This window comes from Mycteria americana, chromosome 2, assembly GCF_035582795.1.
Source record: "Mycteria americana isolate JAX WOST 10 ecotype Jacksonville Zoo and Gardens chromosome 2, USCA_MyAme_1.0, whole genome shotgun sequence".
Lineage (NCBI taxonomy): Eukaryota > Metazoa > Chordata > Aves > Ciconiiformes > Ciconiidae > Mycteria > Mycteria americana.
Window position 1 is genome coordinate 50,993,567 of NC_134366.1, and position 25,554 is coordinate 51,019,120.

The window sequence follows — 25,554 nt, forward strand, 5'->3', positions numbered from 1 at the left end:
TGCAGTGCTCTGCTCACTTCTTGCTCTTTTCTCTCCCCGCAGCAGCAGCCTGGGTTTGCCTCCCTGCCTGCTCCTTGTCATGTAGGAGTGCTGGCTGTTGTTTGCACAGCCCTCTCAGCTGCTGGCACTTCTCGCTGAGCTGTACTGGGTGCTGTGGCACTGTGGTGACACTCGGGGTCCTGGGTGAGTTTTGTATAACACAGGAAGCATCTTTTTTGGGTATCCCCTTTTTACATGTTTTCTCCTTCCCAAATTAATAGCTTTTTTTTCCCCTAGCTCATCCTTGCTGGTGTGCGTGAATGTTCCTGCAGTGATCTAAATCTTTGGCTTTGGTAAGAATAAATATGTGGGGTTTGTTGTTGGTGTTGTGTTGTTATTTTCTGACTTCCTAAAAAGTATCCAGAAGGATGTATGTAATGCTGGGTTTGTTCACTTCTTTCTTTGGAGACGCGCATCTTCTGTGCCAGCCACATGAACAGCCACACTGTTTAATAAGCGAGTGCATGTGGATCTACTGGCTTTCAGGCTCTCATGTGTCTGAAGGTGAATTATAAACCCAGCTTTCCCAAAGGCCTGGAACTCTCGGGAAACTTGGGTTTTATACAACCATGAAAATACAGAGGTTTAGTATTCACTGAAGGCCCTACAGAAGAACTGGGCTTCAAGGTTGCGTTCCTGGGAAAGGAAAACTGATCAAATACCCACATTGACAAAGCAAGCCTCAGCCAAACTGAAAAGGGAATAAGCGCGGCCCACTGAGGTCAAGGGAAATCAAAGCTGAGTCAGGCCAAACTCCCCAAGGTACAAAAGGAGCAACTGGAGACTGTGCAAGGGTAGGAGGTCTACCAGGGTGCAGGACTGTTCTCTGTGAGATGCTTCACCCTAGTGATTTCAGTGGATTTTGGAGAAAACACCCAGTTTCTGCTTCTGGAAACAATGCTGGTGTTTGGAGAGTGTCTTAGTTTCTCCTTCAGGACAGTAAATTATGCCACAGGGTAACAGACTGCATGAGCCATCTGGAAACTCCGCTGATGTATTTAATGCACTCAGATGATTTCAATGCAGAACAGAACTACCGCATAAACTAAACCTCAGAAGGCCAAATGGCTGATGAATTGGTGCCTCTGCTCTGAAATGGTCCTCCATCCTTGCAATATCCAAGTATCTCAGAAACTTTACTGGATGTATCTTCACCATACCACAGCAAGGAACATGGTCATCCACCTCTGAAAGCTGGGTTGCAGGTGAGAGGAGGGTGAGGTGCTGAGAACTGTGTCTAAGACTGGGCTGTGGGCACATAGGATGTTCTTTGGAGAGCCACGGCTGGTATTTCATCCTTTTGAGACTCTTCCCTCCTTCCTTTCACATGTCTCCAAAGCACTGGATGGCCCCACAACGTAACGCTGTAGTGCACAGATGTTTAACAGTTGCTCCCATCTTCCTGAACACATTTGTTGGCAGCTCCCCACATTGAATTGAAAAGTCCAGCAATGTCGGTGAGATGTGTCCTGCCTTCCTCTGGTACAGACAGGATCTGCTGCCTGTAGCTTGTATTCACGTTGAAGAATTAGCATTGTTCAGCTGTGCTACGGCATCTCGCTGGGCGCTGTTCAGACCTGCTTTAATTCAGTTAACAAGCCAAGTGAGACCACAGAATAGCAAGAAAAATAATAAAAGGCCTGAAAGTTATTGGTGTTTAGCTATGTCCTTAGCTGTAATGTAGGCAGTGGGCTTTCATGTGAGAAAGGCATATACTCAAGAAGCCGATAATGTTTGTATTTAAAAGATTATAGAGATTTTTGTCCTGCTGAAATAGGCTTCAAGCTGTGCTGAATCCAATTGCTGTTCAATTGACACAGGCATTTAGGAATGATTAAAGCTTTAACAAGCACACAGCCAGATTTTTTTCTTCCTTTAAGAGAATTTTAATGAACTCACGGGATACAAAAATCAAACACACCAAAAAGCCTTTCACTGCTCTACTAGGACGTCATAACATTCGTGGTTTTGTCTGACTGGCAAAAATTCCTCTGCTCAGGCCACGGAGAGGCTCGGGGTGCTGGAGCTCGCTGAAACGCGCAGAGCTGGGCTGCAGCTGGGAACATCTGGCTGTGGCGTGTCCCCAGCCCAGCCTGCCTGCTGCCCCACGTGCAGCGAGGACGGAGGGGCCGGTGATGCAGCAAAGCGTGGGAGAGCAGAGCAGGATCCACACGCATTCCCGTAACGCAGCACATGCTGCCATGAGAGGAGACTGCGGTGCAACGGGCAGGCAGGAAGGCAGGCAAATTCACCTTGGAAAACCAGCATCAGCTCCAGTGTCTCCTCATAGCCAAGCACTGGGCTCTGTGAGCTGCTTGCTGCTTTTTTGGTTTTAGCACTTTTTGTTTCAAGCATATGAAATACCAGGGCAGATGAGACTGTTCAGGATCAGGAGCATTGATGTAGCTGAGCTTTCTCTTACGCGCTGCCCCAGCTCCCAGGAAGAGCTGCCTCGCTCTTGGGGGGCTGCTTGGATTTCCCCTCACTCCCAGGAGAAGCACTTGCAGCAGCAAGTGCTTTTCTACCCTCTTTTCATGGCTGCCGTATGCATGGCCCTGCAAGGGCAGAGCCACAGGCTCTTCCCTGCTCATTTATGTGGAGTTTGCAGTAAGCTGCTCTGTTCACAGAGATTTGCCCAGCACCTGTTTTGAAATTAAGTTAGTAAAGCTGGAGCAGAACTAATTGAATCAAGTGCACGGAGAAAACAAACTGTCTTTAAATGCAAAAATGTATTGATTTGCTATTTTGCCAGTGTTAATTTAGCCCCTACGCATGTGCTTCCATAAAGATGCATTCGAGTAAAGCTAAATTAAATGTCAGAGAGTTGGCAGTGCTAGGAAACTCACCTCCCAGGCAAGCACCAGGAGGCTGTGCCAATGCGCTGCTGTGTGTGCTGAAATCTGCAGGGCACTTCTCAGCCCAAAGCCTTTGCTGGTCCTGGGTCTCGTACCCAGCTGCAGGGGCTCCATCCCCGGGGCTGCTGTTTCCCTTGGGTTATAACAGAGCAGCTTGGAGGGCGGCTTCACTAATGCCCTGGGATGAACTTTGCAGCTACCAGGGTTGCTTGACTTTCCCAGATTTGCTGTCTGCCCTGTTTAGCTCTAATTAGCACCTCCAGGTCGGCTGGGAGCTGAAGGATGTCTCGGCAGCCTTTACAACCTTTTCCCATCTGGGAAATTTCTTCTGCTCCCAGAGGAGCAGGTGACTGATGTTTTGAGGAGGAGGAGAACGTTGCTGAGCGGCTTACAGCCAGCTCCCCCTTGCCTCCAGGAACAGTGCTGTGCCTAGAGCAACCGTTCCTCTTACCTTAATGACTACTACAATTGTCCCCAAACCAGCTCTCCTGTGAGCGTTAAGAATGAAGAAGAGATGTCCCCTGCAGCTACAAGTTTGTATCTTAGCAGCACCTGAAAAACCGTGTTAGTCCTGAGCTGGGTTTTAGGTGGTAAAGAAGGGCTCTGGCAGAATTTAGGCCCATAGGTCCTGACTTGCAATGCTGAACCGCTCCCTGCCCGAGCTGCGGCTCCCCGAGGATGCCTCACCTGAGCAGGGCTGTGGCTGTGCAGCTTTGCGTTGCCTTGGGGTGCGTCTCCATGCGGATTTCTCAGGGCTGGGCAGTTCCCCACCTGCCTGAAATCCAGGTGAGGTTCAGTAGGAAGCTGTTTTCTGCTAAAAGGCAGAGGGACGGGTGGACCCAAGAAGCACCTGCAAACACGGCAAACAGCGGCAGGGTCAGGCCGTCTGCGAAGCGCACTTTCGTTTGATAGTTAATCAACGCCCAGTCAGAAGAGGGCCCCCATTTACCCGTGCTGACTGGCTAAAGCCTTCAGTCTGGAGACAGGGAACACAAATGAGATGAAATGGTGTACGTTTTCAGTCCTCATTTGGATGCCAGGTGAGTGACCACCGCAAGTCCCTTTATTCCCCTGGTTTATTTTACAGCACTGATACAGCTTAAATATTAAAACCAGCATGTGCAGTGACTGTAAAAAAAATTAGACCAAGCTTTGTCTGAAGCTCTCCGGCATCCAGGAAAGGTGGCACGTGTGATTACTTACAAATGTCACGCTGGCGGTGGGCTAGCAAAGAATAATAGCACTTTCTCTTAATCACTTTCAAAACCAGACAAACTTTGCTTGCAATTGTATCACAAGGAGAAAGCAGATTTCACAGGTGAAACTACTTTTTCTGTGTTGGCATTTTTGTGATTTAAAATGAGCAAATGGCTGGTCAAAGGCAATGGTGGTGGTAGCTTGGCAGGGGTGGTAGCATTATTCTATGCCTGGGAATGGTGCCTTGGAAGTTACTCACCTGTTGGGGACAGAGAAAGTCCAACCCTGATAACTGCAAGGGCAGTGAAGCCCCCCCAGCCATCCCAGGGACCATGAGCAGGAGTTTTGCAGCGCAAAGGACGGGGCTGTGGGGCTCCTCTTCCCTGGGAGCCTTGTGAGCAGGCAGGTGGTGAAACCATCTTATGTGTGGCAGGCAACAACAAGCTGCCCTGGCCTGGGGGAGCAGGGGAGCGACTTGTAAAAGCCCCCAAAACCGTCGCCCGGCTGCACTGAGGGCCATGCACTTTCATAGACATCTTCAGAGACCTTCAGAAGAGAGAGTAATGGGAGGAAACCTCTTTGTCCCTCCATTCCCCTGCCTGGAGGGAACGAGATAAAGGAGGGAAAAAAAAGGTTTGGGTTTTTTCCTAATGACCAACATTCCCCAATAAGGCGGCTAGATTTGTAACATCACACATACCCCCCCACACACCCCCCCCTCCCTGCAATATTACAATATTACACCCTTCCATAAATAAGCCAGGGATAGAAACATTTTAAAATGTTGTTTGAACATTCCTGTCATTAAGTTAAAAGACAGCAAAGTAGAAACTTGGTTTTCTCCCAAGTTACTTTTAAAGATACATCACTTTGGTGGAAAATATTTTAATCTATGCATTTTTAGATTAATTTGTATTTTCCTCAGTTTAAAAACAATAGATTAATTGGTTTTAATCAATTGTTTGAAAGTTTTGGAAAAATGAGCACTTTGGACTGTTTTCCGGTGGGAAATAGTCAAAACTAAGGAGAGAATTCAGGTGTTTAGGGACTCATTACATTTGGAAAGGAAGCGAAAAAAGCCAGACTAAGTGGCTTGGAAACTGGTTGACTGGAAGGAGCTTAAGAGGAGGAAAAGTTCATGCAGAAAAGCAGTTCCACATTTTCAAGATGTGATCCACAAAAAGAGGTATTTGGTGTTGCTAGAGAAAATTCCCTGTTACCATTTTCTGAAGTCTTTCCTTGCAGATTTCTGCGGTGCTGTCTGCTCTCCCAGCTGCTGTTGGGAACACCTCCTCAAAATGTTCCTGTGTTCAGCCCTTGGCATAACCATTTTGATTTGTTTCCCAATCTTCTTGGGTTTAGTAGAATTTTGGTGTAGTACAGATATTTTCTGTGTATTATTTTCTATGCATTGTTTTTGCCTATTAACTGCTGTAGAAATCACTACAGAGGTATTCACCTGCCTCTTTCCTTTGGCAAGCACCTGCTTTTCAGTATGTGAAAAATGCATTCCTTTTCTTGTTAATGCACATATTCAGGAGAAATTCTGTGAATTATGCAATGCAAAATCACCTCCTTTTTCAGTTTGGGGAATTCCTTAGAATGTGAGAACCAGCTGCTGAGGCAGACCCAGGGCCCGCAGGAGGGGTTACCTGGGGGGAAGGAGGAGAGCGCAGGTAAAACACCTTTTGCAGCGGCAGGAACGAGTGCGAGGGGACTCGCTGGACAGAGTCCCCAGGGTGCCGGTTTTGCACAAGCAGGGATCGCTGCCCGGCTGCGAGTGTGGGGCTCTCTGCCTTGCTCTCTGCCTTGCTCTCTGCCAGGCAGGGGCTGGGCACAATCTCCCTCCTTCTCCCCATGGCGGTGGGCGATAGCTAACTCGGGCTGCCTCTGTGATCCTCGGGAGCGACCCGTTTCCTTTTAGCACGCTGTGGCTAGACTGCTCTGATACCTCCTCCCCCTGCCCTCAGGATCATCCTCTGCTCCGTTCAGGGAACTTTCCTTGCCCCCTCCCCGAATGAACGCTTGGCTCACCACACGGCAGGGAATGCTCTGTTTATTCCATGATTGGCAGCCATCAGCAGAACTTTCACATTTAGTTCACAATATAAAATAAATAAGCCAGGAAGATGAAACACGTTGGTGTCGTTCCTCTTTGTCTTTTAGTTTTAGCACTATTGACTATTCACTACAAACGCGTGGGCTTGGTGTATAACTCAATCCGTTACAAACGGGGTCACCATGAAGATAGCTGGCCTTTTCTGGCAGTATTGTACCGTTGTGTTGTTTATATTTGGACAAGTTCCCCTTAGAGTTCACAGCTATTGGGACTGTCACAAGATTTCCCTAAAAAGCGGCTCATTTGTCTGACTACTCAGCACATGGAATATATTTACGTGGCAGAATGAAGGCATTTTCCTGCCTCTCTTTATAGTAAGACACCCAGCAACATGCGGTGACAGGACAAGAAGGGATAAGTGAAATCATTTTAATATAATATCAGTGTATGAGAAACAAAAGAAAGAAAAAATTTTCTGGAAAATTCTGCATATGTATATATTACATTGTATAGTCTTACAGACAAATTTACATCAAATACATAATATATTTTAAAACACTAATTCGAAGAGGACAACAAATTAATTTTTCTCTTTCTGTACAGACACGGGAGTGTGATTTTTTTTCTGTTGCTATAGTTTGCTGTTCTTTAGGAGGAGTATTCGTATTCTTCAGCACTGCGGCGTCCAAAATCCATCCAGCCCATGTAGTCTCTGTCATTTATCCTGTGCATAGGATCAATGCTCTGTACCCTGTTTCCCATAACTGAGAGCCTTCCAGAGGGACCTAAAGAAAAAGGGTTTGAGAGAGCAGAGAGTAAGTGGACACATTTTTCAGGTTCAACCATTTTCTGATCAGTTTTGTACTCATTAGCAGATGTATGGAATAGTTGAAAATGTTTGACTTAATACAGACCATGTAACACCACGTCATGTCATTGGGGAAAATGTCATAGAAACATTATGGGCATAATTTACAATTTTTATTGTAAAATAAATAGATCATTTTCTCCCTCCTGGCTGCCGGGAGGGAATAAGGGTGCATTTCTCCTTATTCTTTCCTGTTTCACCAGAGAGAGAGAGAGAGAGAGATAAAGTCCAGATCATTTCTCACTCTTCCTGTAAGACCACACCCTTGCTTGCTGGTATTGGGAGAGTTGCTCTAGAGGCAAAATAACTGCTTGAAAGCAGACTCGGGCCTGAGACAGGACTCCGCCACAGTCCCGTGTGGCTTGAAGAGCCATAAATGTAAGTACAGGAGCTCTCACAGTGCAAATTCAGCAACAAGTGGGGTAGGGTTATGAATCCCAGGTTTTGCAGAGAACTGGGAATAGTCCTGAAATTGAGAAAGTTGCAGCTGGAATTTACAGCTAGAGATGTCTATTGCTGGAATTATACAGGGGTTATTACTATGTCAGTGATATTTTCATGGCTTATCCAAAGCTTTCATAACTCCTTTCACAGCAGGGTTGGATGCTGATCTCTGATCTTGCCTTAGCCTTTCTGTTGTCCTTGCTTAGGGCATCAAAGAGACACAAACTATTTGCAAGGAGAATTTATGCTTTTAAAAAAGGGCTGTAATCCTCCGTTTTGACATCATCACGTTATGTAAATAAAAATGCAGGGAAAGGTAAATTACTTCTCTCCGTATTCCCTGAAACCAGCCAAAATTGACATATGCCAATAATTAGATTGAGCTTAAGCCTTGAGTGAGGAAGAACAGATTAAATATATCAGTATTCAGTGCAGACTCAGACTTGAGGAATACTTGAACCAATCAAAGAGGAAAAGCAGCCCAAATCAAACCCCACAAATCGAAATCTACAAATTGCCTTGCTTATGGTTTCTTGTGTTTTGAAGGAACCCTTGGTGACTCTGTGCTTTTACATTTCAAGGTTTTCCTCCTGTAATGATTTATAATGAACATGATCCATTAAAAACAAAAACAACTTTATTGTTTTGTTAGTGGTTGCAGAGGGATAAGAGAGTTAAAAGTACCAAAAAAACCCAGCCATGTTTTAGACATTTACCTAAAACAAAATGGCAAAAAATTTAATTATCTCTAGAAAAGAATGTCTACCATTAAACGCTCAAAATCCATGAAATTCACATTCATAATTCAAAATACGTAATTAAGTTGATGAGAATGTCTTCTTGGCACTATAAGCAGGCAGGACTAAGACAGCGCAGAACCATCACTCAGATGTTTGTATTTAAGAGACTTCCAAGCCTGCAGTGACCTGTGGGCTGTAATGGTTCCCTTGGTGTCATTATGGTCTGGCCTGCCAAGGGCTCCTTAGAGGATAGTAAATGTGCGTGTCACTGACTTGACAGCTACAGCATCTCTTCTACACGGTGCCAGATTCATGCTGAAAGCCTGCCGATGAAGTTAATTGAAAGCTAGGGGTCACAAACAGGAAAATTAATTTTGTAACAGCACCTTAATTACCTTGCTTCAAACCACTGGAGATGTCCTGTGGATACTGCAGAATCAATGTACAGCAAACGTATTCAAAATTGTAGCAGTTTGGCTATGAGTCCACCATCTAGCCCTAACCTCTTGAGAGAGTTTAACTCTCTCACTGTCTTAACTGGAAATATTGTCCAAAATCAGCCTTTCTATTAATCACAAGGGCAAATGCCATCAGTGATGACTGCTAACACTAGCAAATGCCCAGACTCTCTTTCCCTCTAGACAGAATTTCCCAGTGAGTATTATGGTTTTGATAGGTTAAAAGTGACTAATACAGTAGATGTGAGCGTTCTGCAGAGATTTCTGAAGTGCTGCCCAGAACCTTTATGTTAAATGAGAATATAATATTTTGATGGGAACACTGTATGTATTGTTATAAATTAAGTAAATACTGTTTTGTCCCTATGAATCTTCTCTTCTGTAACTAGCAAGTACCTCTACAAACCAGAGTCCAACTAGCCTAGTCATGTCACAAGAATCCCATCATCTGCTAACAGTCGCTTTGTAGAGTTAATTATATATGTCAGTTAACATGGATGCAGGAAATTCTCCCTCATACTAATGCTTACCAAAAAGATGTCTTAAATCCAAAGTGTTTTTTTCACTTCATCTGGTTAAGCTATTTGGAAATGTCAGCCAGATATTTAAGAGAATATAATGGCCACATAAACTAGAATGGGGAGTTCAGCTTCCGTGTAGGTGGGTGACGATGACTACACTGGGGAAAAGTAACGAGGATTCTGCTTTGTGGACTCCTGCAATAAGAAAAAGCTTTAACCGTAGTGCTGAATTGTGGCATTTCATATCTGAATTCTCTTTCCGTTAGATTATGTGAACTGCTAAAAGAAGTTCCTTAATGGATATTGTGCAAATTGGTAACATGAGATGAAGCGTCTTGGACTATATTAAAAGTGGTTCTTTTTCTGTTGCTTCTGATTTGGCCCTATTCTAGGTACACAGATAAAGGTGTATGTCTGCATATGTAGTGCATAAAATACATGTGGCATCTCTTAATTGCAGACCGCCATCAAAAATAAGAATAGGATTATGCCTAGCATAGAGGTCAGCAGTGAGGCTATCAAGAGGGAAGGGTTAAATGATCTGCATAAGGCTGTGTGGAGAGACAGGAGAGGAGAAAGCTCTTACTCATAAACTGAATTTTACCCTAAGCACAGTCTGGGACTGGGAGTGAATTAAGTTCTCAGTGCCTGTATGTCCAGGGAATCCTCATTACTGCCTTCCCCTCGAGCCCTCTTTGCTTCCCAGATGTCCTCTTTCCCTGCAGTACGGTGGATAGACTGGAGTGAAGCTATCACAAGTAAACAAGGTTTGTGTAGTGGCTTTTGTTGAGGTTGGCAGTCAAAAGATCACAGCAATTAGGCTGCCAATGGTGTTACTCTATTGAGATACAAAGCAACACAGAGATGAGACAGTTCAAAAGGAAAAACGTTTTCTTGGGGGGAGTTTCAGTGGGAAATGATTTTGATCCTTCATTTTTACTGGTAGCACAGACGGCATGTGTTTGTGTTTATGTAAAACATATGCTGTAAGATGTCAACAGGGACAGCTTTACTGTTTCTCTTGCTAGCTCATGTATGTAATACAATTGTTTCCTCAAGTGACTAATAAATCCCATGAGAAGAATGAAGCCCTTTAATTCCACTACTCTACCGGTGCTTCACGCCCTTGTTACAAATGCAGTGCCACAGAGGTTTTAAGTAACTGCAAGATTGTGTTCCCAGGCTGCCTCAGACCAAAAACCTAACAGCAATTGATGTGTTTTGAAGCAAATGTGCTTTTACTTATCACTGCTTTTAGTTATTGTGTTCATAAACGTGAGTTCTGAACTTTCAAAACCTTTCACACTTTTGTAACTTCCTCTGGGAACAAACACATGGAAAATCCAATACTCAGAAGATTTCCCTGGTACAGGTATTTCTGGCTGAGGTGAGGTTAGCCATTTGGTCTGTATTTAGCCTTAGAAAAGTTTTCCTGCTCTTCTAACTTCTAAAAAGGGAGGGAGGAGGTTAACTAAATGAAACAGTTTGAAAAAAATTCAATTACTGTATTTTATCTGAGATACAACATGCTGAAAAAACACCAAAATAATTATAAGGCTATGAAAATAGTAAGTTAAAAATAAAAGCTGAACTATGACCTGACAGGTAGGTTACATTTTCTTCAGTTACCTGTATGCAGCTCTCAGTCAGTGGCTGCTATGTCCAAATCCTTTTTTGGAGGAGTTTTGCAGTAAATAAGAGAATGCTCTCTACTTCAGGAATAACCAGGCAAAATCTACATCCTATCCTCTCTAGGAATTCACACTAGATGACAACAGGCTTATCTTAACATCTAGGTATCCCTGCAGGAAATTCCACTGACACAGAAGAAGGACAGTAAGTAAGCTATAACCAGTACCTTTTCTGGCTTGCTGGAGATACTTGGCCAACAAGGCGCCGATGTTAGCTCTCTGGTCGATGCTTCCATCCAGCCGCGGCACAGATTTCAGCGGGCCAGCAGACGAAGGGGCACGGATGTGCCGGTGATGTTCTGTCAAGCTCTGCTCAAGCTCAGCAGCCAGTGGATTCCCATTGTGCGAGCCCCCAGTTTGCTGTCCGAAAGAGCTCGCCGAGAGCACAGCAAGGAACACGCAGATGCATATACCGCTGTACATTGCTGGAGAGAAAAGGAATGACAGGCTGTTAAAATGACCAGACTTACTATGTTGTATGTTGTCCCTACCCCCATCTTCTATTGGGGGTGCTGGTTTCTGAGCAAACTAGGGTTGTGGGATTTTTGGTTTTAATGCAGCTAACTGCGGGATCTGGCTTAAGTTGGCAAACACGTACGTGAATAGTTAAATGACTGTTGGTAAGAGGAAGATACATTGGAAGAAACAAAACTAATTTACTGTAGTATGTGCTATGTCTACCTGATCTACTCAATTCATATTTGCTTTTCTTCTTTGGAAGCTGTATTTCATTAAAACATAAGGGAGATGTATCCAGCTCTGTGAAAAATCTCAGGATTCAAACACTACAGTATTTTGCAGTTGTACTAAGATCTGCTGTTATTACAAATACTCAATTTCGACAAGTTCTCTGAAGAACCTTTACTCTATCAACCCTTCGTTGGTTTGAACTTTAGTGTTCAAGAGGTTTAACCTTGTCATACACAGAAAGAAAAACCAAAAACTTGTCCCAAGGAAAGAAAAAACAAAATCTAGCACCCCTTCCCAAGCATCTGATCTAAAAGCTGAGGTAGTAAAAGCTGTTTAATTAAAAGCTGTAAGAAATAATGTGCAACTTAACAATATTCTTCATGTAAAACAGAGAATTCAAGTGTAACAATTTTTTTACTGCTTCCTTAAACAAGTATTAGACAAAACGATGTCGTTTTACTAGGTTGTTTGATCGTATAAGCTGAAATAGTATTTTTCTGGAAACACAGACATTACTCTCAGTTACTAGGAAAAACAAGGTACCTTGTACTTAACGCTATAGAGGTAATTTCTATTTATAAATATGCATGAGTTAGCTCATCTATATGAGAATCTTTGAATCGTTTTACGTTTTTAAACAGTATACTGAACGTAACCTTTTAATTTTAAAAGAGGAGAAAATCAAGTTTATTTGCCCACCACGTACACTAGGTGCAAAACATTTGTGATGCATAAAGTACGCTTTTTTAGTATTGTTAGGAGATGAATAAAAGATGCCAAAACGTCACCCCAGCGTGGTTATTAGTGATGCACCACGTAGGTTTTGGTAGGGAGAAACCAAAGGCGCGTTGCATCCTTTCCACAGGGATCTCTTTTCAACCGACCCGATTCCCGTATTTTTTACGCATATATATATTCATGTACACGCTAACGACTCCAACCGCAAACTCTCGTCCCAGGCAGTGGTTTCGTTCACGGCGTGCTGGTCCAGGAGGACGGCTGCCCCGGGCGCGCACCGGGCGGCACGCCGCCGGGCAGCCCCCGCTCCCCGCACACCCTGGCCCCGCGCTGGGGACCGTCCGGCACCGCTCCGCGGTACCCCGCGCCCGGTCGGGAGCAGCCTGAATTCCTCTCCCCCCGGGCGGACCCGGCTGCGTTTCCTCCCGCAAACGGCGGGGTGTCTTCAGAGCCGCCGCACGGGTAAGCGCCAGACACCCCCATTTCCCCCGCCGCCCCCGGCAGAGATGCAGGCAGAGGAGGGGTGCCGGCAGGTGCTTCCTACCTTTCCGCTGCGCTTCGCCGAGGCCGGACCCGAGGAGGGAGCGAGGCCCGTGTGTGCCCAGGCAGGGAACTTAGGGGCGACTCAGCCTCGGCTCCTTAAATAGCGGCGGGCGCCGCGGCGGTGTTTGCACAGCTCTGACGCAGGCCGGGGCCGCCGCCCGCTCAGCCCCCCGCTCCCGCCGCCCCCCGCCGCCGGGACCGGCTGTGCGTGCGTGTCCGTGTGCGTGTCCGTGTGTGGGCTTCCCGGGGGGAGCGGGGCTCCTTGCCCGCCCTCCTGCCGGCTGGCGCCGCCGCGGCGCTGTGAGGAAACCGGGGCGCCGTGAGGGGCTCGCCCTGCGCAACGGTCCGGCCCCCGCCGGGCGCTCTCGGCTCCCTCTGGAGGGAAACGCTCGCCCTGGGCACGGACAAGCTAGAAACCCAGGCTGGCTTGCATATTACTAAAAAAGTGGTCCTGGCTGGGGTGTATACCCCCCCCCCGCCCAAATACCACGGCGAGAAGCGTCTGGCGGGGCTCCCGCCCGCAGCAGCAGCAGCACCGGCCGGCCGGGCCGCCCCCCGGGCTGCGGCAGGCGGGGCGGGCTCAGCCTGGCCGCGCTTGTTGGCGGTGGGAGGTGTGGGGCCTGGGGGTTTGGGTTCCTCTCGCTGCAGCCTCCTGCGACCTGAGCCCGGCGGGCACAAACGCCTCCAGCCTCCCCTCCCCGGGGCCCTCCCGTTCGCCTCTGCTCAGGAAGATGGGGCGGTCGTTTTATTTAAAAAAAAACAACCCACAAACACAAAGCCAAGGATGATCCCCCCCAGAAAGCCGGGGATGGGGACGCCTTCGACGTGGTTCTCCTTCACCGACCCCCAGAGCGACGCGTCTTCCACGGCCGCTGCGGGGGCCGCTGCCCCGTCCCGCAGCCCAGCAGCGATGCCCGCCAGGTGCCCGCAGCCCTCTGCGCTGCGCGGAGCAGCCTCAGACACCCGCCCTCCCTCCCGCGTCCTCCTTTTCGGGGAGGGAAGGAAAGCTCAAGCCCGGGCTGCCGCGGCGAGGCTGTGCCGGGACGGGCGCTTGCCACGCCCGGGAGGGCTCGCTGGGGTAGCCCAGCCTGCAGCCGGCGAATACCCGCCCATACCTTCCCCCGCAGCGGGACCGCAGCCGTTTCTCGGGACCCCGCTCTGGGCTCCGGCGTGACCGTGCCGCGTTTGTATCTTAATTTTTAAGTTTACAACTTGGAGGCAAGCGAGCCCCGCAGGCTGCTTTTCCTTCCCCGGGAAGGGAGCCGGGCAGCCCGGCTTGCTTATAAGACGCCGAGGTTCTCCTGGCAGCCACGTGTGCCGTGCGGACCATGCGGAGGATGCGGGAGCACCGGCCGGGGCCGGGGCCGTGCCAGAACGGCAGCTGAAGGGGGCTCCAGCCCTCCGAGGCAGGGCGCGGGGCTGTGTGTGGGTCCTCAAGTCACAGAAGAAAGGGCTGCTGGGGAGGGAACTGCGCTTCTTCCCCACCTCGTCACCTCCCCGCCGGTGCTGCCCGCAGGCAGGCGCTGCTCCGCCGCACACGGCCCCGTCTGCGCCCCGCTGGCCTCCGGCCCCGGCCCCGGCCCCGGCTCGGCCCCGCTGCCCGGCGCACGCCGTGGCTCCCGCTGCGCTTCCCGCGGCGGCCGCCAGAGGGCGCCGAGGCCCCGCGCGAGGCGCCGCCTCAGCGCCGCGCCCCCGCCCCGCCTGCCCCGGGGCGGCCCGGCCTGGCGCGACCGGCGGCGGGCGAGTTCGCGAGAGAAATAAATTCACCGAAAAGTCATGAAATCCCATAGCAGGACGGTGTCCCGCGGCGTGGGAGTGGGGAAAAGCCAACCTGCCAGCACCTCTTCAGCGCGGGGGGGCCGAGGCCCAGGGACGCGGTCGATGGCTCCTCGTGCCCAGTGGCACTTCGTGCCCAGCGGCTCCCGAGCTGAGGGCCCGGGCACGGGGAAAGCCGCACCACATGGGCTGCGGGCACGGCCTGGAGCTGTACTGGCGTGAGAGGGGTGCTGTGGCCTGCTGCACCCCGCTGCCTTGGTGGGGTGAGGCTTAGAGGTGACGGGGATGGCGATACACAAGCTTTCGCACCGCCTTTCAGCTGCTAACCAGGGTATTTGTCGCTGAACGGGATATGCCGACTGAACTGCGGGCTGCTTTTCACCTCCCACATCGGTGCCGACATCGGGCAAAGTTGCCATCCTGAGGCAGTTAAAAAAAAAGGCAAAATCAAAGCCTACTTTGAAAACAGAAAAGTAAGTTGAAGCGGATTGCCAGGGGAAAGAATAACACTGAAGTTGTTCCAGCAGTACCTGTCCAAGTGCTAGTTTAATGGCTTTGTCTGTCTCTGGAAAAAAAACCCATTACTATTCCTGATAATTCAATTTCACTGTTTTGGCTTGGTGGGAAAAATGCTCACTGCTATTAGACGATTAAATAGTCAACACTGAATCGAACCATAGGTGTCTGGGAAAAGCATCACAGTCTTTCTGGGAAGGTACAATACAATAACAATTCTGGTAGAGTCACATCAAGCTCTTGTGAAACTTGCTGTAGATAATGAGTTCCTAAGGGACCAGCCCAAAGCTTAATAGAAGAGAAAGACAGAGAGCTTGCTAATACATGCATATGCATAATTCATATCACAGAGGTATAAATATAAAGCCAGGCATTTAAGGCTGATATATTTGCCTCATTGAACAAATACACATTACAGGAGTTCATTTACGTTGAGCTGATTTGGAATATCAGTTCACTTATAAATATATTCAGGACTGCACAAATGGAGTGAGAGGGTGTGTGTGCGTGCATGTGCACGTGTGCATACGTGTGGCAGCCAAGCTTACTATTTGTGTTCACGAACATACAGAAAGGCAACAACATAGGAAATCAAACAGAGAAGACAGGAATGTTTGCTGGACAGTTACATGCATGTATTTCTATGGGATCTCTGTACTTTTATAAGATTGTATACTAGCTTTTTCACTGTACCTCTGAATTAGTCAAATCACTGTGTTTGCGGTGAGAGGGTGAGGAACTCAACAGTGCAAGGACAGCTTGAAATTTTCTGCCCCATTCTACCTACATGATCTCTACACTGACCGCAAATGCCTCTTTGTTTTTCTTATTTAGCCGTCGTAGTGTATGAAGAAAGTTAGTGAGGCTACAGCATGATGTCAGGTTGTTAAAGTCAGCAGGACTGCACCATCTGTAACTTTGGTTATAGATTTTTGAACACTGGCTTTTCCTCACTGAATTCCTTAATACTAGTATGTACAGTCCTTGGAGATTGTTCTCTGACTTACTGATGTTTTCTTCGGTGAAAGTTTGGAGTTGCGTGCAAGTTCCAGTCCTCGGTAAATATATGTTAATTAATGGCATCTTAGAATTGTTTTGGGCAGAGATGAAAGACCAGAAAGCCTGTTCAGCTTGAGCGATATGATAGCAGGACTCTGAGGCAAGTTGCCTGCGGAAATGTAGGCTGTGTATTACTGACTGATGTGGCACAAAGAGGAAGGAATCAGGGTTTGATTTGCAGTGACCTGTTAAGTTCCAGGGCCAGTGTTTTCATCAGTTGCTGGGCCTAGGCAGGCACCATGGATGTGTAGAGTGCTAACCACAGGAGGGCCTTGTGCCACCATCTCAGGTGGGGTGAGACAGATGCTGCTCTAATGCACGACTTCAGCCTTAGTTCACCCGGAAGGAAAGTGCTTTGATGGCACCAGAGCTTGAGCAATATTGCGAGACTCCAAGTATAGGTGCAAAACAAATTTAAATCTAAAATGAACACTGCAATGCAGTAAATGCTAATATAGATGCATCCCTAAGGTAGAAGCTGGATGATACCATAGTTTAGAGGCTACAGGCTTTTTAAAATTGGTTTACTGGCAAGTGTCTGTTAAAAGATTCGAGTTTCTCTAGCCTTTTCCCCATGACAATCAAGATATCTCTATCCTCAACTGCTTTCTCTATTTATCTGCCAAAGGTTTTCTCCTGTGTCGCTGAGGTGGCAAAAGAGAATGTATGGCTGAGCATACATTTTGTGCTGTTCCAGCACAAAGCTTGGGGTTGGGTTTGGAGCAAGAAGGCAGCGTGAGAACAGAGGGATGGAGATACTTTCTTATGTCTGTTCTGCAACGGAGGTGGCTGGTGCCAATAGTTAGAGTACGACAGGGCACTGTGCTAACGTCTCAATGTCTCTCTGCTGTGAGATGGAGCACAGCTTGTTTCTGAGTGTCAGAGTGGCAACAAGCTTGGAGATGCCCTGCTTTTTCCTACAGCGGTAAGCATGCAAGTGCTGTGCCACACTTCATTTCTGTCCATGTGCATGTGACTTTTGTCTCCACAGTATCTATTTTTCTTGGCAATATCACATGCAGTTTGCAATAGCATGGTTGTCATGTGGACAGCATAGCAACTTATGATGCCTGTGTTTGATGCCTTCTCTTTTTAGCCAAGAATAAAACATACAGATATTACTCAGTGTTATTGCATGGCTTTGGATTCCAAGACATTTAGGCTGAATATTAAATATGGAGCAGTATACAGCCAAGTATAAGTATATTGGGATTTTAGACCATGAAGGATAAAGCCAGGTGGCTATCCTGTGGGACTAGGAGGCCTCATGTCCAGGAGAGTAATAAGAAATACATTCTTTTGTTTCTAAGTATTATATCCTTTTCTGATTATCACTATGCAGGGTTTTTTTTTTTTTTTTACTTTCCTCTGGACCCTGATACTTAAGGGTAACATTCTTTGCTATGTTGGGGCAAATTAATGTTTTTTTCTGTGAAACTGATGGAGTGGTAGTCTGGAGGATTACAATGAAGTAGGAATAATTGGCAGAGGATAGCAGGGAAGGGAATGGTATAGTTTTCTGGAACTAATGGACAAAATAGTGAATATATTATTTGGACCAACTGCATGGATTGTAGATGTGAAACAGAGTCTTGAATATATTTTAAGACAGCAAGTTGTTTTGCTGCTATTTCTGTGGGTGTTGATTCAGACATTAAATTTTTGGTATTTTGTTTTTTCAAATATTTTGAATTTTAAATCAGTAATTTCTATCAAATGACCTAAATGCTTTCACTCTAGTCTCTTTTCTCTGAATTTGCATCCCACTTGACAGGAAGATAAACTCTGCTTGGAGTCAACCCAAAAACTGAGGGAGAAATTTTGGTCCTGGGCAAGTGAACAGCAGTATTGCCTGGAATTGTAAGGAATTTGGGTCCTCTGCCTGACGAGTGCTGACCTCCTTTCACAGAGCAGTGCCTCCAACTAATCCATTAGTCCTGAAGAGATACCAGACTAACATATATCAGACCTAAAGAAGGGTCCAGCAGAAGCAGATCAGCAAAGCTGGTGCTGAGGATGATTGGACACTCACAGACTGCTCTGCGATGGAAACCAAAGAGCAATGAGTGGGAATGATCAGGAAGTCTGTTTCAAAAGCTTACTCCTGGTATGGACTACGTGCACTAATGTAAATTCACTCATTGTCTTAGAATTACACATTATCAGTGTGTTGTAAGCAGTTGTGTGAAGAAGGAAAGTAAGAGGAAAAATTCCATTTCCTGGGAGTAGGGTCGGATTGTTTAGAAAATCAGATTTCAACCTGTATCCCATGAAATTCAGGCAGTCGGTATGTAAGCTCCCTACAAATCAACTGGAAAACTTACTTGTATGATGTCTTCAAATTTGGTTCCCTGTGGTTTCAAGAAGATACGGCAAAGTGGAACAGAGAAAAATCCAGAGTCACTTTCTAGGAGACCACCCAATCTCAAATCACTTGCTTTTTTGTATGTTGGGTTTTTTTTTCCCCCCCTCTCTCTGAAAGACCAAATTGATTTTCTGTGGAAATTGGCTATATATTTTCCAAATTGACCACAGGATAGAGGCTTTCATGCAAGTTGAAAACTGGAAAAGGAAATCAAAGTACTAGAAAAAAAAATGACAAAGATATGTAAAGTGTTTGTTCCTAGCAAATGTTCCTAGCAAATCAAAAAGATTTCAGCAATACTTTGAGAGGTATGGTAGAGTTTGAAAAGGTAGGAAGATAGATGCCTATGTTGACAAGCACAAAATAAAAGTACAGTAACTAGTCTTTCATGAAGAATGGGAAGTCTGTTTAATGCCTGCTTTGTGGCTTTGTGGAATGGTTTGGCATTTAGGACTCCTCTTCCCTTTCCTTTATTGTCTGTGACATACCTATGTTACTTTGCCATGTACATTTCAGCTAAAAATGGATGAAAACAAATAGTAAATAAAGAGTGAGTCTTATGTGTCAATGTAGAAGGAAGGAGAAAATGACAATTTGTGCTAGCTGTGCCTAAAGCATGTTAATTTATTCCTAGCAGTGTGCTTCCTACCCCTACTCCTGTGAGGTATTTAAGCATGTGCTTAAGCCCCTGCACATCTGGTTTGTTAGCCAGAGAGGGATGACACACCTTTAAATATGTCCCTAAATGTTCTGTCATGACACTCATAAAGACCACTTGCTCTTTGAACTTGTTGTTTGCTCTTTTGAGACCTTAGGGCTGTGATCTCCCAGATTTTGTCACATTTTAATGTCTAAAATGCAAAATTTCACTCAGCTTCTCTTGGTTGTTGGTACCTTAGATATATGTCATGCACCTCAGGAGAGTCCTTGCCCTTCTTCAGAGGAGAGGTTTTTGACAGACCTTGTGTTGTCTGCCACTCAGAATTGAAGTACCTGCTTCATCAGGTATTTTTTTGAGAAAGCAGCTGTGATAGCACTCTTGTCTATGAAACTAAAATACATATTCACAAGTACTGGAATCTGTTTTACATTGATGGGATTATTTATTGTTTTAAATAATTGTATTTTATTCCATAATTAATATTTCCTTTTATGTAGGAGAAACCAGTCCAACACACTTCGAAGTATATATTAATTCATTTATTGTAAAAATAGCCTAGTACAGAAAGGAAATACATTGTACCTTTCAAAATACTGTGTACTGTTCAGATGTGCTCTCCACCTCGCTGCCTAGACCAGACGAAAAGCGTCTTTTCCACTGTGTGGCAATAACAGAATCCTGTAGGAGACACCATTTGCTCCACAGTCCTCTCCTGTGAAAGGGGAATGTCTGACTAATCAACATTTGTCAAAAATTTAAAATCCCAAAAAGGAAGTTCTGTAAATGACAAGTATAATGTATTAGCCTCTTGTCTTCCAAACATTTGCATGTTTTCATCTATGCTAAAACTAGAATCAGAACTTAAGAATAGCAAAGTAATTTGACAGTGGACAGACTGGACAGCCAATAAGGGCTTTTTAGCATCCTTCAGAAGAGATAGGGGCTTTCTGTTTGATACATAAGTGGACAGGACAGCTGGAGTCTTGTTATTTCACTTCTACTGTTAAATTAGACCTCGTAATATGGACAGAAATTGAATTAACCTGGGTGTAAAATATGAATTGTTATTCTGACAATTCCTATTTAAATGGAAATACCAGAAATGTCCATGGAAGGTGTAGATGCTACATAGCTGGTTTGAATGGCTAGAATGGAATGAAAAAATAATGGTGATCTTTGCGCAACAACTCTGACTGCATTGCAGTGAGCCGATGGACGAATTTGGTATGAGTGTTGTAGATACTTGGAGGTCCTAGGGATTGCCCGCTGGATGAAGTCAATGTTCCCCACTTTTGACAAGGCTGCTCCTTTACTGATTGCTCAGCAATATCTCCTGGATGTACTGGAGGAGGGTTACCTGCCATGTGGCAGGAAAAAAGCCAGGAGGCTCCGTAGTCTAACACTCAACTTTTTGTGGCCTGGTATTTCCATGCTCAGAAACACTTATGACCTCCATAAGTGAATTACAGCCTCCAGGAAGTCAAATTGATTCAACCTGTTCAACTTACTCAAGTTGAGGAATAAAAGGAAATCAGTTGAGGCTGAGGAAAAAGAGACAGTTAACTCAGAGCTCTACTTTAAATACTACTCAGGTACCCCTTAGCGAGTGAGCCTCCCCTTAAAAAAGCAGAAGGAGCACTTCTAAATTAAGATATTTTACTGAATTATTAGGCATAAATGTATTTTGAAAGCACTGGGAACTAAGAACACACATGATAGGAAAGAATTATCACCCAGACAGAATAACTAAATCTAAAGGGAATAATTCTTTGGAAGCAGACAAACCTTGATATATACTGCTCACTTTTTATTGTTTCTAGCTGTCTGTCTCTAAATTAGGTTTTTCTAAATAAAAAAGATTTATAGTATTCAGAGTAGAGCCTGGAATTACTTAAAAGCAGTTGTTCTACACAGTGCTGTGTGGCATGACAGACACAGCTTTATGATGCATTTAAATAAGTATGTTTTCAGGTTGACTTCCTAAAATTAACAAAGACTAATTAGTGGGATTGTTCTGTATGGTAACGATGTCTTAGGTTCACTGTTTGATAATACAAATATATATGTTATTTAACACCTTGCCAATGCTGTATTTTATTTAGCATGCTCTTAGGCCAAATAAATTAGCTCTGTCAAAAGATTCCTCAGGCTAAGAGCTAGCCCAAGGTCCTGGCTGTACTTCCCTAGAATCACAGAATATCGTAAGTTAGAAGGGTCCCATAAGGATCATCAAGTCCAATTCCTTGCTCCTCACAGGACTACCTAATTAGCATTTACTTGTGGAAACAGGAATAAAACTGCTGGAATGGGATGGGTCTGAGTTCTCTGGCTCAAATTTTCTCTTGAAATGAAAGAGCAGGATTACTGATGACTTCACTGGTGTAACATAGTGGGTTGTTTATTTACAGGCTACTGAGGCCCTGGTGCAATAGCGAAAAGGTACTGTGAAGTGTGCAAGTGTGTAAAATGGAGGGGAGCTACAGTGACTGCATTTTCTTTTCCTTTGTGTATTTCTACTCAAAGTATTATTATGGAAATGCACACTGCTTTTTTTTGTTTTCTTACGATTTCCCTCCTCCCTTTACTTCATCGTAGCCTGAAGTAAGCCATCCAGGCTGAAAGAGGATGTCTGCCATTTGTATGCAGTCAATAAAATAGCTCTGTCCTTGAGTCAGTGGGTTATGCTTTCGGTAGGACCTGGTTCAGGGAGGAGGCCAAAGAAAGTGTGGGCTGGCAGGGCCTGATCAGGGCAGGTGAGAAGTTCCAGCTCAAAGCTTAAGCAGAGCATGAGGGTGAAGGAGTGGTGAGACTGGAGAGGTAGCTCCAGGGAAAGGGTAAGCACTGTGGGGAGCAGGCTGCTGGAGGTGGACTGAGCTAAGGGCATTAGGAACCTGCTGTGATTTGTGTTTAAGAGAAGCAGACTGGGGGTCCTGTAGCTTAGCCATACCACCTGTGTCCCCACCTGACTGACGGTCGTGGTTGCCTGCATGGTGACGTATGTTCAATACGTCGTTTTTTGGGATTCAGTGATGTGCCCCACACATAGCTGTTCACAAGGATGCTGGGGTTCCCAGTGTGACCCGTGTGGGGACACAGTTGTACAAGCATGTTCTTTGGGAGATAATGCCAGTGGGAGGACAGCAAAACAGATACATTATAACTGTCGACTTTATAAGAGCTGTACACATTGTCCTCTTGTTCTGGCAGTATAATAGAGCATCCACTGTTTGGATGTACGTAGACTCTGCTAAGTGGTTGTTGGCTACTTGATCAGGATAATCCATACCTGAAATATTTATCAGTGTCCGTGTAGCGTTGGATCTGATGATGCTCTTGTTGAACATACCACTGATTGCAATAGATGGGTTGGCATTCTGTGACATTCTCCTCATAGAAAAGTTCAGGTCATGAACAACATACTCTCAAATCCTTATTTGCATCCAGTAAAATTGTGTTAAATCTCTCCAGGCTTGGTGAGGGGCAAAGATTTCAAGTTGGCTACTAGTATATCAGAAAACATGCTACTGTCTCCAGCCATAAATAATATGATGATAAACTGATCAAAACATTTTGAAGTGGAATCAGCCACCAAATTCTAGGATACTACTGAACATAAGGTCCACTCTTCAGATTATCTAATACTTCAGGCATATTTTAACATATCAGAGAGATGAATTTAGGTTAGTTTGTTGATTTTGTCTTAAAAACTCTTCCCTCTTATGAGTTTGAATCACTATCTTGAATTTATTCAAAACCAAATAGAAATACAAAATAGAGATTTTTTGGTACAAATTAATTATTTAAGTTTTACCTTGATTTTCATTATTTTTCTATTGCTTTCCTTGATTATGATACGCCTGATTTGTTACTCTTATTCAACAGTGAACAGTGTTTCCACCCAAGCCCCGAAGCATAGATCAAACATATTACAATGCTTGAGCAATGCTGTAGTTTGGGTGAGTTATACTTCTGCTTTCCTCTGTGGAATATGCCATTTTTTTGAACTCCCTTGATGGCCTGTCTTCTTGGAGAGAAAAAGTGGTTCATCATATGTATCCCAGCTATGTTTTGTCCTAGGTGAGGACTCTGAAGCTCACAAGGAGCATGTAAGTATGAAACAACCGAACTACAGATTTAGTGAGAGCATTATTTGCTCATTATATGCTCTGTAAATATGAGTATTTCTGAATTGAAAGACTTTCACTTTGGGCTGAACTAAATTGTTTTTCAGACATTTGTGCGTTCGGCCAGACTCGCCTATTTCAGCAGTTCAGTAGCTTTTTTAATCCCTGCGATGTAGCTGTTAGCAGTAGTGGGACAATATGCCAATAACTATGGGTAATATCCAAGAGCCTCTTTGATAAAGGAAGCAATGCCTGAGTGCAGAGACCCAAGGTTTGCACTGGAAGAGAGAAGCAGATTGCATTTCCCTGAGTTTAGAAGCATGAGGAGCAGCTTTCCACTGAGAGAGGGAAAAAGAGACTTGCAACAGTCTATGTGGTGTTCCTCAGTGGAATTAATGGCTAAGCAGGGTCACTAGTGCCTTCTTTACTACCTGTCTTGCCAGAATAGCAGCAACCACAGTATTACAGATCCGTCCAAACTGCTCTGTGGAGTAGCCAAACTACGTACCATTTTATGCTAGCTTTTTTTTCCCATATTTCTAACATAATTTGCATATAAGATTTGACCATACACTGATTAAGGGCCAAATCCTGCTCCTTTAGAATACTGGAAAATAGAAATTTTCATTAAGTCTAAGCAACGGTGTGCACATATGTGTGGGTGTGCAGGAAGGTGGTAACTGAGGTTTCCTTGGCACCATGTTTTCTTTCTAGTCCACGAGAGTACTCATGGGGCTGATTCTCTCCTCATCCTTTTCTTTTTTCATCTTAAGCAGAACATTGGTATATATGTTTTTTCCAAGCCAAAATGGTTTTTCATTTATACAGAAAGTACAAGATATTTCACATTAAAATGCACTGGACAGGTTTATAGAAATGAGAGGTTTGCAAGCAGGTTGCTATTTTACAGACTTTGCAATGTTTAGTATTAAATATTTTGTTCAAAAGAAAAGGAAAGGAAAAATCCTCAACTGGACTTTATTGCTATTAATATTTTGCCCTGTTGAGGCCTGCTACTGCGTAGCTAGATTATGTTATTTTTAAGAATGCCCCAGTGAATTAGGGCCCTACAAGCCATTTACCGCAGTGATGTAGACATGTTGGAGCTTTGATGCTGATGGTTAGGTGAAGATGGATGCAAGGCTTCTGAATCTTCAGGTTCTTGAATGTTTCTGCTTGATTTGGTTTATCATACTGTTGAAAATTACAAATAGACCTGATCTAAACCACTACCTCTGTAGGCATTCTTAAATTTGGAGGTGTTTTAAATGCTGACAAGGTTCCAACATGCTTTATGAGAGACTGCACACAAACCTTGAGTATGAATAACAGATATTCCAAAAGGGAATGAGATTTTCACAGCATGACTACCTGGTCTTTGAAGTGGTTTACACAGTGGAATAGTAGTTATAGTGTTGAAAATAGTGAAAAAGAGGTGTTGGTTCTGCTTTATGCCTTAGACAGAAAACCACAATACCAGAAGTGTGGGACATTAATAACCTCGTTGTATACCGATGTTAGAGCTAATCATAGAATCATAGAATCATAAAGTTTGGAAAAGACCTCTCAGATCATCTAGTCCAACCGCCAGCCCAACACCTCCATGCTTACTAAACCATGTCCCAAAGTGCCACATCTACACGTTTTTTTAACTCCTCCAAGGATGGTGACTCCACCACCTCTCTGGGCAGCCTCTTCCAATGCTTGACCACCCTTTCAGTAAAGAAATTTTTCCTAATATCCAATCTAAACCTCTCCTGATGCAACTTGAGGCCATTTCCTCTCATCCTATCACTAGTTACTTGGGAGAAGAGACCGACCCCCACCTCACTGCAACCTCCTTTCAGGGAGCTGTAGAGAGCGATAAGGTCCCCCCTCAGCCTCCACTTCTCCAGGCTAAACAACCCCAGTTCCCTCAGCCGCTCCTCAGAAGACTTCTGCTCTAGACCCTTTGCCAGCTTTGTTGCTCTCCTCTGGACACGCTCCAGTACCTCAATGTCCCTCTTGTAGTGAGGGGCCCAAAACTGCACACAGTATTTGAGGTGCGGCCTCACCAGTGCCGAGTACAGGGGCACGATCACTTCCCTAGTCCTGCTGGCCACACTATTCCTGATACAAGCCAGGATGCCATTGGCTTTCTTGGCCACCTGCGCTCACTGCTGGCTTATGTTCAGCCGGCTGTCAACCAGCACCCCCAGGTCCTTTTGCAC

The 25,554-nt window shown here is 45.2% G+C and overlaps 2 protein-coding genes across 2 annotated transcripts in view; one reads left to right on the forward strand and one right to left on the reverse strand.

Moving 5' to 3' along the window:
• The window catches only part of TRAK1 (trafficking kinesin protein 1), a 707,654-nt gene that overhangs the window by 143,121 nt on the left and 538,979 nt on the right, over positions 1–25,554 (forward strand). The gene's annotated exons all lie outside the window — the stretch shown is intronic.
• On the reverse strand, positions 6,688–13,195 carry CCK (cholecystokinin). Its single transcript, XM_075495590.1, has 3 exons — positions 12,845–13,195; positions 11,040–11,297; positions 6,688–6,935 (listed from the first exon to the last, which is right to left on the reverse strand). The coding sequence occupies exons 2-3, from the start codon at positions 11,293–11,295 to the stop codon at positions 6,799–6,801; spliced, it is 393 nt and encodes a 130-aa protein (XP_075351705.1). The 5' UTR covers positions 11,296–11,297; positions 12,845–13,195; the 3' UTR covers positions 6,688–6,798.

What these genes read in the sequence shown, in the direction of transcription:
- CCK (XM_075495590.1), bottom strand. Translation starts at nt 11,295, where the DNA reads ATGTACAGCGGTATATGCATCTGCGTGTTCCTTGCTGTGCTCTCGGCG. An exon ending in TCTCCAGCAAGCCAGAAAAG is followed by an intron (nt 6,936 to 11,039) that starts GTACTGGTTATA and finishes CTTTTTCTTTAG; the next exon opens with GTCCCTCTGGAAGGCTCTCA.